The sequence below is a fragment of the Myzus persicae genome, unplaced genomic scaffold, assembly GCF_001856785.1.
Source record: "Myzus persicae strain clone G006 unplaced genomic scaffold, MPER_G0061.0, whole genome shotgun sequence".
Taxonomy (NCBI): Eukaryota; Metazoa; Arthropoda; class Insecta; order Hemiptera; family Aphididae; genus Myzus; species Myzus persicae.
In genome coordinates this window covers 216524-232658 of record NW_019103223.1, presented here as the reverse complement: position 1 = coordinate 232658, position 16135 = coordinate 216524, and the positions used below count along the sequence as shown (strand labels likewise).

At 29.8% G+C, this 16135-nt stretch overlaps 1 protein-coding gene across 1 annotated transcript in view; it reads left to right on the top strand.

Annotated features, from left to right (window-relative positions):
- Positions 1-9643: 9643 nt before the first annotated feature.
- Positions 9644-16135, top strand: part of LOC111034050 (doublesex- and mab-3-related transcription factor A2-like) — a 115098-nt gene continuing 108606 nt past the window's right edge. The window contains exon 1 of the mRNA XM_022315072.1: positions 9644-11308. Within this exon, the coding sequence (XP_022170764.1) occupies positions 10597-11308 (712 nt within the window). The 5' untranslated portion in view covers positions 9644-10596. The remainder of the gene's footprint in view (positions 11309-16135) is intronic.

Below are 16135 nucleotides of genomic sequence, written 5' to 3'. Positions count from 1 at the left end.
AATACAATTTAACATTAAAGCTATTAACACTAGATTGGTTTCGTCTAACGCAAATTTGCTATGTTGCACGAGGTACGGATAGAGAGAAAAAAATAATAATGCGTCGATACTCCCTTAATTTAATTCTCCCCCCAATCTATTCATTTTAAATTTAAAAAAAAATGTTTTCCTTATGAAAATGTCTATTAAACTTCATCTAATCTTAAATAGTAGTTATGCAAATTACCATATGGTCAAAGGTTTATTTAAACAACCAGACTGATATATTTACACTATTTACAGTATTCTATAGTATGAAAAATGATAAGTTATCATATAATTTAATAATAAAAAAAAAAATTTAAAAACATATTTTATACCTATATTTCATATTTTATATTTTATACTATTATTTTACTTTATTGTTCCATTTATATAATTATCGATGTGATTTCTAGAAATTTTGTAAATTATTTGTGAATAATTATGCATTATCAACTATTAAACTGTTAAAAAATGTTAAAAAATGTTATCGCTAAGTTAGATAACCTTGTCAGGAACATCATAACTAATGAGAGAAAAAAAAGGAAGAAGATAGGTGATCATATTCGACAACCATTGTTGTAAAATAAATCACCCGCTCAAAGTCTAAAAGCGCGATATCATTTTATTTTGTTATTTAACAAGTGCAATTATTAAGCTCTTTCAATAATACACGAAGACATGAAGTAGATATCTACTAATAAGGTTTTTAATGATTTTACATATTTCGGGTTCGGGCTTAATGCTCGTCAACCGATGATAAATAAAAGATCAAAAGAAAACTTCATCATCAATTTAGGTTGCAATGGCGTAGTTGTGATTTTGTTCTGGGGAAGAGGATAATTTTTTGAATAAATGTCAGGTGGGACTTTGCTATCGTTATTCTTCATTAAAATATCCAATTTTACTCTGCTTAAATATTTCTTAGATTTTTCTGTTACATAATGAATTACTCAGGTATAAAAATTTAACATTTTATATATTTTTAACTACAAAATAATTTGCAAACTGTCATCCAATTTCGATGAATTTTGTTAAAATTTGAACTTAAAATGGTTATAATAAAACCTTAAATATTTTTCAACTGCTATTATGACAACATATAAGGAACCTTGTATTTATTTCGCAATTTATTTGACCTAACGAGATTTTTTCATCAATATTTATGAACAAATTGAAAATTGAAAATGTTTATAAATAGCTCAAAACAAGTTTAAATCTGTTGGAATTTTTTTAAAATAAAATAGAAACTTTTTGAAAATTGTATGTATCTGCAGTTATTCGTTTTTGAGTTCCACCTACAAAAACAAAAGGAGTTTTCCTTAAAAATTCCTGTTTTTTTCTTAATTTGTTTTTGTTTTCCCGGTTATTTAAAAAAGTTTTGAGAATTTTCAATTATACCTCTTAAAAGTAAAAACCAGATTTATTTTTCAATCACAAACCATCCTTAAAGTTGAAAATCATATAAATTATGAATTGTATCAATGCATTCATAGCTTTGTTAGCTATGGAGAGGAGGGGCCTATCTTCACCCCCCTCCCCATAATTATGCCACCAACCCTGCAACCCTGTGTCCCTGTACATTTAAAATGGTGGTTTTAAATAATTGACAAATATTGGCACAGTGTGGCATCATTGCATCAGTATACATTTTGTAAAATAATGCAGTGCGTTTGCAGTTGTTCGGTCGAGATCGGGATGAAGTTTCTCCCTTCCTTTATAAATAAGCCCCTGATATATATTTTTGTACATTTTAAAATGTGTGTTGCAAATATAGTTGGAAATTAATTGCAAGATATTGGCATTGGTTTGGAGTCAAAGTCGGGGGAAATCTTAAGTTTAACGGACGTCCTTGTTTATATTTTTATTTTGATCATATTCTTAACACAAAATTGGAACAGCTGAACACAAATTTGTTTTACCTACTGTCAGTTTGTAAGATATAATATATAAAATATAAAGTATAAACGAATAACATGTACTCTTAATAATAATGTATTATTATTATTTCATAAATAATGGTATATCTACTTACTTCATACTCAGTATTCATATTTTAAATAGAATAGAAAACTTATTTTAGAGTATTTAAAATATTGGCTCGATATCAATAATAGTAGCTATTTACCATTCATTCCAAACAAATATTTAAAACATAGGTGCATATTTCAATCATGTACCTACATAAAACTAATAGACAATAATATAGGTATGTGTGATGATAATTGTTAAACACGTTTAAATTAAATGATCGTATCAGTATATACACCTACTCTTGTGTATTTGTGTGTTTGTCGAGTAAATGTAGGTTGATATTACCTGATATATTATATTTATACACAGGTGATGTTAAATTATAATATATACTTCCTTTTTTCTTACCATAATGAGTAAACGCTTAAGTTGATAATATTACTGCCGACTTAAGACAATAAATGTTTAGTTTGTAACTTGATAAATACTATACATACCTACCTATCTGGATATTGAAGAAAATTATAAATCAAACTTATAGTTTTTGGGGCGATTATGAACTTCACCAGAATACCGGTTAGATAAAAAGCCAATGAAACCTTTGTGAAATACTAGCACCAAACACGGAAAGAACATCTTCACTCCTAGAACTTCTCAAAGAAACAAACCTTCTGCAAAAAATACAACACAAATTCTAACATACCACATACAATTCATATTATTATATATTTATTTGTATCATATTATAATTATCTTATATACTTTTCTTTTTTTTTCTTCTTCTTTATGCTCTAGTATCATTAAGTAAATTATAATTAAACTGTAACATGTATATCTTAAACGCCAATAACCCTGGCAGTTGAGGCGTATTTCTAAAAAAAAAAAAAAGCCAATGAAAAGGTTTAATGTAAACTCCGCTAGTGCGTATGTAGAACTTAACACTATATCTCAACAAAATAAGCTCAAAAATTTAAAATGTTAGTGTTAGGGAACGCTATAAATAGTTATGATAAAGGATTTATATTAGACTTAGAAGTCAGAATATCTATAAGCAGTATCACATCATTTTACTTCATAGTTCAGCATAATATTATAACATAACGTAACATACCTAGGTTGCTAGGTACATATTTTATGATTATTACAATTATTTATTGTGATAATACAAATGAAAATTTGGATGATTTGTTTGGACGATTATTTATTTTATTAATTGTTGTACATTTTTTGGGATATTATAATAATATACTTACTTAATAGTTGATGCCGATACATTAATTTTATACTGTGACTTGATTTGCTTTACCGACAGAGTGTACATTAACTCAATTTTACTTGTTTTTTTTCACTGGCAGAGTTAATTTTACCTATTTTTGTATAGCTAACACTAAAAAATGGTACTTATGTTTACATGCGCTCAATTTTCGTTACATTTTTAAAAGCTATGTCATATTAGTATACCTGTATTACTTATAAATTATAAGCTAAAAAAAGGTCATATATCAATCCCCATATCTCACATCCGTATTATGCGCTTGTGGTATAAGTTATACTAGTTATAGTATTTTTCAACAATAAATGTAATATGTTATAGGTACTTATATTGTGTTGAAACATTTTTACATGTATATATAGGTACTTGTTGTTATTATAAACGTATTTATAAATAAATAAATACGATATACAGAATGCTCCTTATTTAATAATGTATTAAATAAAAGCTTGCTCTTTAAAGTCAAATAGGTAGATTAAATGTATAGGTACTAATAGATTATATTAAATATGTCCGGAAATATGAATATAAATTGTTTAAAGTACCTATCAATAAGTACATTTTAATCATGAATAGCATGATGCATTACTATGCATTAAAATTTAAAGATATTAAATATTTTACAGTGCTTATCCACCTATATTATATTTTGTTCTTATCATAATCGAATGTATACAGCCAATTGTATCAACCCTAATTCAAGTTAAAATTGCTAAATATTTGAAACATTAGGATTTAAAACTTACACATAATCAAGCTGAAACTGAATGTTGATAATAAATATCAACAAAACTTTAATGTTGTATTTACACAAGTATACAGGTACTTGATTAAGCATTAATAATATTAAACCTACTATCTATTTTTATTTTTATTTTTTAAATAAATTATACCAGTTGTGATGTGAAGATTTCAGTATAATTTTATTTAAATATCTGTCATAATATGCAGTATAACAACTATAAAATGTTTGGTTTTCGAAATATATATCTATATATATAATATGAGTTATTGTGTTTTGCGTTCATATAAAATATGCCTTATGAGTAAAGGTTTAGTGCTCACGACGTTGGGTTCATTTACATAACAATAAAATAGTATTCTTATAAAATAATTAAGTATTCAAATCAATCAAATATGATATTATGAGCCATATTGAATTGATTAGTTTATTATCTTGTTGGTTTTTATAAGTAGGTATTCCTACATTCTACAATTAACTGCTATATTATTACTATGAACACACTGCAACCGACTATCAGCTAAATAATCAATGAACTTTAAGATAGTACAAATAATATATCTCTTTCATGGATCACGAAACACGTCGGTTTTATGGGGAACGAAGAAGCTGACTTAAAAGTTAAAAGCCAATGAAACGACAGGGTCCTCTGTTTTTGAAATATGTCCTCACAATGTATCAGATAAAGACTTTCGAAATTAAACTAAATGTACATGGATGAATGGTAAAACCTCTCGAACACGCTCAGAGAAATCATGCAAACAATATTATCATGACCGAAACCATAAGAGATGTCCAGAAGGGACGAGGTTATTTTTGGCCACCTCCGAATAGACCACACCCTCATGACAGACGACCACCTCATGGTTAACGAGGACCCATTAGCATTACATACTTGCAGAACACTATCATTATGGTCAACCAAATACTCCTCAAATGCTGAAAGTTCAATAAAATACGGATCAAGCATGCATTTCCGGGTACCCTATATTATAGGCATACGAGATACTTCCATCCACTACCGAGACACCTTGCATGATATTAATGAATTGTATTAACGAAACTGAACGTCATTATCTAATTTTATGATACTACCTAGATATACCCAATAATGCCAATAATACAATGTGCAAATGTGATATATTAGTAGTTTAAATAATTAGTCTAAAGAAACGTAATGTAAATAATGTAACGTTTGATGTCGTAAAAAATTAATAATAAAAAACAATTATAACTGTGGAAGTTAATATTAATATAGTTATACAGTAAAAATGAAAAATATATTAATATTATCGTATTATAAAAATCAGAGATTTAAGATAATTATTATATTTAAATCATAAGCAATATTATAAATTGTTGATCATTCATTTGCTAAAGGGACGTGGGAACAATCTCTTGATCGAGAGCACAAATCATTAAAAAGTAATTGCTTTATATTTTACTCAGTCGTGGAACATTTATTTGATTTTTCGGAAGGGAGGGATGGTGTTGGGAGATTGGAGACTAAAACATTATTTACATAACGTTTTCTAACAAACCAAGAAAACGTTAAAAGTAATATTTGTGTTTTTCATAATTTATTTTATTGGAAAATCAATATTCTTTATGGGAAAACAAATTTTATTATTTTAAATTGTATTATTATAGAATGTTTCTTATAAATAAGCGCTGTTTTATTATTTTATAAAATATATTTTGAACATACATAAAATTATTATAGTTTTAATATAATATTAATAATAAAATATAAAGTTTATATATAACGATTAAATACTGATAAGTGTAATGGTAAATAGTAAATCATAACACATATGACCATCTTTCAAGGCATATTTCTTTCTGCTTTATGACACACAAACAGTCGAGTTTAAGTGTAAAATATAAAAAAAAAGCTTTTATGGCTCTTCAAATTAACAAAAATAAATTTCAACACTTCAATATTGTAATAATAATATGTTTAAACAGTAAAATATACATTGTTATTGGCTATAGGTTTATGTCTATAAATAGGTATAAATCAATTAATGTTTACCTAGATTTTTAAAGATGAGATTTTGATAAGACATTTTACAATTATTAGAGTTACTTAAGAAGAAAAGACACATAGGAACTTAAGAATAATATGTATTGTTATATTTAAAAATTGAAAATGTTGAACATTGTTATGAGACAATATTGGGTAAAAATGTATGACAAACATTAGTTATGACTCATGAATAACGTACTATTAATTAATTTATTATTAAATTTAAGTTTTAATAAATTGTGTGTTTCAATCACTCTTAAAATTATTTTTTAAAATTATGTCAATACGGTAATTTTGTATGTACTTTATGTAAAATCATCGTTACTTATCGTTAGCTACATAAATGACTTGCCAATAAGTACGATGGATAAGTTGATTCCGAGCATGATAGACTCAATTTATCTGTCGTAATGTTAAAAATCCTTATTAGTTAACAACGAATCTTATATTTTACAGGACGCCATACTAACATGCAGCCATCAGTATCGCCATCTATACATCACCGAGGTTTGTAAGTAGTTTATTTTATTATAAGGAATACGGTAGGTTGAATACATTTCTGCCAAACATTGCATCCGGCATTTAAAAATTTAATTTTACGAATAATAGATATGTACTATAATATACCTTTAAAGTTTATAGGTAGGCAATAATGTACGATAAAAGTTTCAAGTATAAGTACCCATGAATAATATTTTTTAATCACAAGTTACAATATTATTACTAAAATCATTATTCTCCGCTTGAATACATAAAAAAATTCATCCATATTTGAACTTACAACGTCTATAAAAAAGTTTGTGTTTTTATATTTTTTTGGATTCTTTAGTTACAACAATATGAATTAATTACGAAGAAATTTCGTATTGAATTTTCAAACCTTCGTTAAAAAATTCAAAATTTCAAAATTTCTCGAATTTGACGAATATTGTCAACATTTGAAATTCAAATTCTCATGAAAAATTGTGCTTACGTATATCTTTTAAATTTTTAAACGACTATATAATAACAAGTTGTATAAGGACTATTTATTTACATTTTCCAGTTTTTACCAATCAAAATTATTCTTATCGACATTTATAAAAAAATTAAAAATGTCTATACATATACATTGCTCAAAAAGAATCAATATATTTATTAAATTATTCGAGGGCTATTCATTTTTGAGTTACACAAAAAAAAAACTAAATTGATTCTGTTGAAAACTGTTTTACCCGATTATTTTGTAAAATACTGTGACTTTATATTCTTACTTCTGACTCAAAAAGATCAACTAGTTCCAATTTTCTACCAGAACACCTTCAACGATGAAAACCTAAGCGTATTACTAAAAATAAAATAAAATAAATTACAATTAAAGCAATGTATAGTAACAATTTATAATAATTTATTTAACGCTCCGAAGGAAAATAGTACTGTGAATTCAGTGGAAATGAAATAAGGGACAATACTTAAATACCTAATACCTACTATACTACAAAATATAGCAATAAACAATCGAATTACTTAAATATAATTGATTTAAGACGACTAATGGAATGGTGAAATAATTCAAATTATTTAACATTATTACTATTTATTAACATTCTGTTAGTAAGCCAAAATGGCTATAATTTGGACGTTGCTAAGTAGTAAAAACGGAACGTTGTTCGTATATTATAAAATGCTGAATTTTTCTAGTAATTAGTATATTACTTAGTAAAATAGGCTATCTAAACCGGGATTTTAGATAATTTTGGGCCCTGTGTCAAACAATTTTAAGGACCAACAAACATATAATTATAATACCGGTGACTAACACCACGAATGAATAATATTTCAGATATAAAAAAAATTATACTTAGACACTTTTTAAATAAAAAAAAAAAAATACATTTTGCAAATAATATTTTCTCGATTTTTTGGAAACAAACTCTTCAATTATTTCATTGATATTTATTATATTATCCGAAATATCGCTTTGAGGACATACTGCCATTTAGTTAAATTTTTCTATAAACTGCTTGTCCTGCACTTGTTTTTATATTATTATATCATAGGTAACGTACTAACCACCAGGGGCCCATTTTTTTCGAAATTCTTGGTGGGCCCAGGTCCATGCCCCCCTCTCTTCCACCCTGAGGCTAATGCCTTAGAGTTATTTTTTCTCATACAATGATTGATCATTATTCATTATGAACACATGCAGTACATGTTATGTGTGTCACTTTGTACAGCAGAACGGTTACATACTTTGTTTATTTTTTATTTTATCATTCTCAACGTTAGTATTTACTTTTGATGAGGGCTCAAGAATTATAGTACTGAAGTCGAAATAACACAGGTTTTTATAAAATAACAATGTTTATGAAAAGTACATTTTACATAATATATTATTTATTGGTGTATATAATAAATTGTCTTGATATTTTCAGTTTGTATAATAATCTATAAGCGACTTAGTATAATATGTTTGATTGTTTGAATATTGAATGGACTATGAATCACAAAGTTATAACAGTAACGATAAATACAATATCAAATATAATATGTACAGTGTATTTAGGTATATAAAATATATACACACTAATATTATACCTATAAATACTTACTCATACTATATATCCGATATCTAATCTGCATAAGCTTAGTGATTGTGGCTGCAGACGAGATTCGTTAGCAATCTAGGTATATCGGCTATTTGAAACTGGTTTACAATACTATTATATACATAATGGGCGTATATATCCAATTTATATTGATTGTAGTACTCAGTATTATAAATAGATTATAAATTCAACCGAAAAATTATGTTTTATCAATTTTTTTCTTATTAAAAATCTATGTGCATTTATAAAAAATTAATACAAATCATGTTTATAATAATACTTAAAATAATTTAATAAATTAAATAATAGCGTAAGAAAAGTAAGAAAATGAATTAGAAACTTTGCAGTTTTAAATATTCCATCGAGAATTGAAAATACTCACGACTTGTCAGAAGTTGTGGTATGTGAATGTATGTGTTCCTAAAAGTAAATTTTTTTCATTAAATAATAATAAATCACAGGATTTATTATTTTTTGATACGTTGATTTGAATATTAATAGGCAATACCTACGTCTTGACAATAAAATAATAAAAAAAATGTATACAAATTAAATCACAGAAATGCTCACATTGTATTATTTCATGTAAATTATTTAGTAATTACTAATTAGTACCTAGGTATATTAAAATAATAGCTGTTCACGTAGTTCACAGAATATTCTTGCATGCAAACCGGATAATATTAATATATTATACACTGTACCTTAAGATGTATTCAACATATAATAATAGTACATTAGTGTACACTCACACACGTGTGCACTCGGATGCATAAATGCATCATAATAATATCTAAGGTATAAAACTAATAATAATATTCAATATAATTCGTTTAAAACAGCATTGGTCGACGCGGCTAATATATATATATACACGCACACACACACACACACACACACACACAACACTCACACGTGTACAAACGCACAGACTCACACATACGCACACATACGGCCGCCGCCGTTATGCGCTTAGAATCCGCCCGTGACGTGTTACGGCGCTAGTGTAGACCAATGCCAGCCTGTTGCACCGTCCGTGTGCATGGCACTGCAGTTGCATTAAGTTACCCGTTCTAGTCTCACCGGACACCGCCGCTGCTCGCGAGACGACGCGGACACGCCGCTCTCTTCCATAATCATGATATTATTATTAATATAATATAAACGGAAAAAAATTGTTCATTACTATTTTTAATTTTTTTTCTTGCTCGATCGGTTTAAATCTCGCGCACACCGGCTTCGTACTCTACTGATGAATATAATATAATATCATAGTATTATGTGCATAATTGCACAATACGTGTAATATATATATGCAAGTATATCGCATACGTGTATAGTACGGCATGCACGTGCTTACGCAGTATTATACATGCAATTTTTAAATTTGAACCGTACCGACCGCAACTGTTACTATTGCACCGCCGTTTGTCGAGGAGGGCGACGCGCGCGCGCGTACCGATACTATTACACTGTCACTGCAGGCGGCGAGGTCTACATCACAATAACAATACTAATATAATATTTTATTATTATTATTATTATTATAACTATTATTATTGTTATTATTTTATTCCGATACGACGTCCGAGTGATTGTTATTATCATCAGTACTGTTGCCGTTGCGCTCGGTCTGCGTGTACGTGGCGGTCCCGGAAAGGAGCGAGCGAGTACGCCGCGTTGCTCGCGTACAGCCGGCGCCGGACGTACTGAGCGTCGTTCAAAGCGCGCGCGGTACGCCGGGCCGCTAGTGGGGACCCGCCACACGGGAAATCACGTGGCTCGCTGCCGGCGGAACACGTTTGTGCACAAATATCGCGGCGGTGGTGCGTGCGTGAGTGCGTTCCGTGCGTACGCGCAACCGCGTTTTCGCCATCGGTCCCAGCGACAACCGAACAGCGGCAGCGGTAGCGAAGGCGACGGCGGCATATGCGACCGTGATGGTGACGGTGCTGCAGTTGTGTCGCACATGAACGCGACGACTGCATCCGGCCGGAAGCGCACTCGTGCCGCGAGCGACCGCGCGGACGCTGACGGAAACACGGACACCGACAGAAAGGACATAATAGGACCGCGCCCGCGTGTATCAGCCCCTTACCCGGAAATGCCGGCCAGCAGACATCATCATCACCATCAACACCAGCAGCAGCACGTGCAGGTGGTCACTTCCACTGCGGCCGCTGTGCCGCAGCAATCCGTCAAGGAGAAGCAGCGGTTGTGCACCAACTGCAAAAACCACGGGCTGCGCAAGGTGTGGAAGAAGCACAAGCGGTACTGCAAGTACCGGGACTGCCCGTGCCCCAAGTGCATGAAGACGGCGGCCACGCGCAAGAACTGCGCAGAGCAGACGGCCAAGCGACGGGCCCGGCAGGAGGACGAGCAGCGAGAACAGGAGCTCCAGCTGAACCCGGCCAACTTCCTGGACGAGCGGCCCATACCGTACCAGTCGGACGCCACCACGCCCCAGTCGTCCTGCAACAGACAGAACATGAGCGAGTCCTCGCAGGTCGGTCGGTCGTCCACCCCTAAGGGTACGATGTCACCCCGGACGTCCGATTACGAAGACCACGACAGCTCGTCCATAGACATCGGTGACGGCTGTGACGGCGTGGTCGGCGACGGTGGCGGTGATGGCGGAATGGTCGTGGACGACGGCGTAGACAAAAAAGACATCGACGCAGGTAAGCAACAGTTATGATGCGTTCACGACATATAATGTTAATATTATAAGGGGCCAACAGCCTTATTTTTGTGGTCATTGCAAAAATAACTTTACTTGGGTAAACTTAATTTCGATTCATATGCTAAGAATTAATATTATCATATAGTGCTCTAGGGGCGAGTGTACGCGGCTGTTATTCGGATACGAATTTATACAATTATTTATTTATTATTTATCGTACGGCTATTTATAGAATATCCACACCAACGTATAACTTTTTTCCCGCCTTTAGTGAATATATTTTTCCATCCTCGTGACCGTAGTTTTTGCTGGTACGATTATAAATTAATTTGGAATAATATAAGTTTGAATTATAAATCGTTGTATAACATCTAATAATCCCGTGAAATGACTATATTATTATGATTCACGCAGGAAACTACGTAGAGGTCATTGACGATTGTATTCTCAAATCAGTTTTGTGATCCACTTAACGAAAATTAACGACTTAAAATAAAGACAAATAGTAATAATACCAAAATATGTATACACATTAAATAAGAGAATTGTGTGACTGAGTGGAAAAGGCGGCGGTGTTGTCAAGCACCTCGACGCTTCAAACCCGGTACCTCCCGGTCGTTCCCTAGTGCAGAAGGAAAACTACTATGCTTACTCTTCACTTGTAATAACAGTTAAATTTTAAGAGAAATAAACTATTGTGAAGTTTATCTGGTGGTTATAAAATAAAAGTATAGGCTATAAGTACAAAGACACAGACAGTACATAAACTATATAATACAAGAGTACTTTGAATCTCTTATAATAAAAGTTTCCAAGTAATATATATTGAAGATGTTAAATTCATTTAACGGGAAATTTTATAATTTAAAAATACTAATTAAGAACGAAACTGCAAGATAACGAAACACAAAAAAAAATCTAAAATAAAATGCCATACATATGTTGTATAATATCTTTGTCATAATATAATAAAATATAATATTATAAAATTATATTGTATGTCTTATGTATATTCTATTCAAAAGTATTTAAATATTTAAGACAACTGTAACATTTAATAATACCTGTACTTCAGAAATATCCGTTAAATAATTTTCTGACAAGCAGAAATTGCCAACTAACATCACATCTTTATTTCATCGAAGTTCTTTCTTAAACTATTCAAATTTATTTTCTTCATGTTATGTGATATTTTTATTTATTTTATATGCAGTATATCAATAGTTGAACTAAATTGTATAATTGTCTACAGGATCAATATAAATGATGATAATTATATACATTTTCGGCGTAGTAGTTGTTTACCATTTTTTTCTTACACGCACTAACAATTTTGGACTAATTCATTGTATAATATTGTAATATAGAGTTTCAATAAATATCGATAATAATATGACAACGGCGTTTTAGTGCACTCAAACCGCAATAAATAAAATTGTACTTATACGGCACATTGCACAATATCTATTATATTGTAACTATAATGAGCTATAATTTATAATTATGTTGGAGAAACATTTTCAAACTTCAAATGTAATCATTAAAAATTTTAATTTAAAGACAATGTTTTCTAATTTCTGTCACCAATTTTATTATATTCTCAAAAAATCATAAAAGTCATGGATAGGTAATAAAGCTGCACGATACTTGTAATATAGAATATAGGGTCAATAATTTTTATTTGGTCTACGATTATAAAATTGAAATATAATATATTATACAATTAATGTGTGTACATTTTGACATTTAGTTTCCTCTTTATTATAGCATTTAGAATAAGAAAATAGATTGGGTATATTATTTAAAATATACTAGCTGATCCCTTGAACTTTGTTGCCCGTTAAAAATGCCAACTCTGTAGGAGACTCGATGGTGATAATGCGATCAGTATATATTAGCCTGCCTGCTGTGGATTGCGGGCCCCGCGTTTGACGAGTACTTCATATCAATAATATGTTTTATTTTTATTTTGATTGCGAGCACGCCGATGAGCGGCTATAAAGTGCAACTCAGCCACCTTGGTAGGCAATGTGTGAAAATTCAATTATGTATATGTTCATACCTGAACTGTCCGATGAACCACTGCAGGCAACCAATAAACAAACAAAAATACCAATTTCTACTAAATATATTTAAATTTCTCCTAACCAATAGCAACAGTATAAAAACAAATATTTCCTTTGTAAATCTTAAAATCCCTGTTTGAGAAACTCTCCGGGTCGGACCTATGGGGTCCAATTGTGAATCTAAACCATCCAAGGCTTCACCAAAACGCATACAAAAAAATTCATTCAAATCGGTCCAGCCTTTTAAGAGGAGTTCAGTGACATACACACGTGTAGTAGAATTATATATATAAAGATAAATATGAAGTCTTTACAGAAAAATTGATGGGGAAGTGGTTAGAATTTACATTTAAATCCTAATGGGTAGGTATAATTTTACAATTGTTACATATTTTATTTATACGAAAAATAAGAAATATAAGTTGCCCAAACATAGTATTCTAGGAAAAATGACTTACATGTCAAATTTATAACATAATCATTGCTATGCATTTTTATTAAATTATATTTTTCTTGGCGCCACTTTGATTTATTGAGGGGAGTAATCAATTTATTGATTTTACAATGATGTACCCATGAATTTTTATGTTTTTTTTTTATTTTTCATTTTTCACTTCGATTTTTCTATAGTATAGGAAAGTAAAGCTAGAACTCAAAAACTGTTAATTTAAATGATGGAAACATTTTGCTATTACTTAGTTTATCATTTTCTAAATGCAATTTAAAAAAACTTAACTAATTTTATGAACCTCTCAAGCTCTTTTTTAAAATTATATAAACTTTTTTTTTAAGTCAAGGTAAAAATGTTTAGCTTCGGTCGAAAACTGAAAATGTGTGAATAGTCACCACATACGTTACTGTAATATCTATTTAAAAACATTTATAGTATATAAGAACGATTTTTTAAAAAAGTATCTTAAGATCAAATTTTTACAAAATTTTTAAAATCACGAATATTTGCAAATTATGGAGTATAGTATAGCATTCCTGTGTACTCCGAGAAAGTCCTAAATTTACGGTTTCTAAACTTCTTTTAATACAACCATGCAATAAACTATAATATTGTATGTTGTTATAAAATATATTTTACAATAATTTATGTATTAACAATTATTAAACTATATATCGATTACTAATGAACGGACGGAAATAACAGGAATATAAGATGCTCTAACCTTAAGGTTTATGAACATATTACATTTTATATTTTAACAAGTTGTTTTTACTGAAACCTAAAAATCAAAAAAATATTTAAGTAATTTTTTTTCAAATACATTTCAAGTTCAAATTTGAACAACATTAGATGTTTAAACAATGAATAACGAGTTTAGTTATTTTATTATAGTAAACAAATATTATTCATAGGGACTGATTCGACATATTTACGTACTTATATGAATAATTTTATATACCTACCTATGTTAGCAGTTATGTACGAATAACATAATGGCATTTTGAAAATATTAAGATTAATTTTAAGCGGTTACCTGCTTATATCGCCGCCTTATCGATATATTGACTCAAAAGTTATAGTGATTTATAATTTCATCCTAATATACACTTATATAATAGCTGGTAGTACTATAATATGTGCTACGATTAAAATTAATTCAACACTACTGTTTTACTATAATAGTAAAATAAATAACTGCGGTAGCAATATATAACCTATATTCATATAATAAAGTAAAAATATATATTTAGTAGTATAAAGGCTGACAGACGATCTGCTCAGAATCGTTTTTCGCATACAAAAATTTATAATTGAATTCAAATTAAACACATAACATATCCATTACAGTGACCTACACAATGACCAATAAATAAACTTGACTCCAACTGTTTTACAGCAGAATGAGTTTACCTATATGTTCATATTTTTTTTTTCATTAAGATTTTTATTATTTTTGTAGTTAACAATTTATTTCGAAGTAGGCCCTTTAATCGCACATAATAATATTGTGTATGGTAAAACTATGCATTTTTTTTTTCAATGGTACTAAAATGGTTTATATTTAGGTGAATATTATCTAATTTAATAAAGTGTTTGTGAAACAATCAGCAATACTTATACACAATTATTTAAATACCTAAAGAATGTAGTTTTTGTTTGCACAATATACCACAATTGTTGTGCAAATGTAAAAATAAACGACAACAGCAAAGTTCAGTATTCTTATTCCAATTTATTTTTTAAACGATTTGTTCAATAATAAGATTGTTTAGTGAAATTTTAAACGTTATATTATTTAAGATTAAATGATTATTAAAAATTCATAAATATTATTTTATAGTTTTTTGTAAAAAAATTAATGTATAGTTGCTTTTTAACTAGTATTGTCGGTAAATATATATTCTTTGTGATGAATGTTGTTCGGAAATAAGCGGAAGAGTAACTTTTAATGTAGACTGTTGTCAAATTGTATATGTGATAATTTTCGATTTATATCGGGGCGTCGGTAAAGTTGGAAACAGAAGAGGAAATATGAGAGTGACGGAGAGAGAGGCATGTGTTGGCTATTTATACTTACACATGGTCGTATACAGAATGCTGCAGTGATTCTATTCCACGGTCAAAATTATTAAAGTGTCTTGCGAAAAAAATAATGGCGCAACGGTTTTTTACTATCACCTAAGTCTTAAACTACCTACGTCATGATATGTACTAGTCCGAAAATCCACTATAATAGCTTAATCTATTTTTGTTTCAAATTACACTACGTTCTTCATTAATCGAGTTTATTATAAGGCATGTGCTA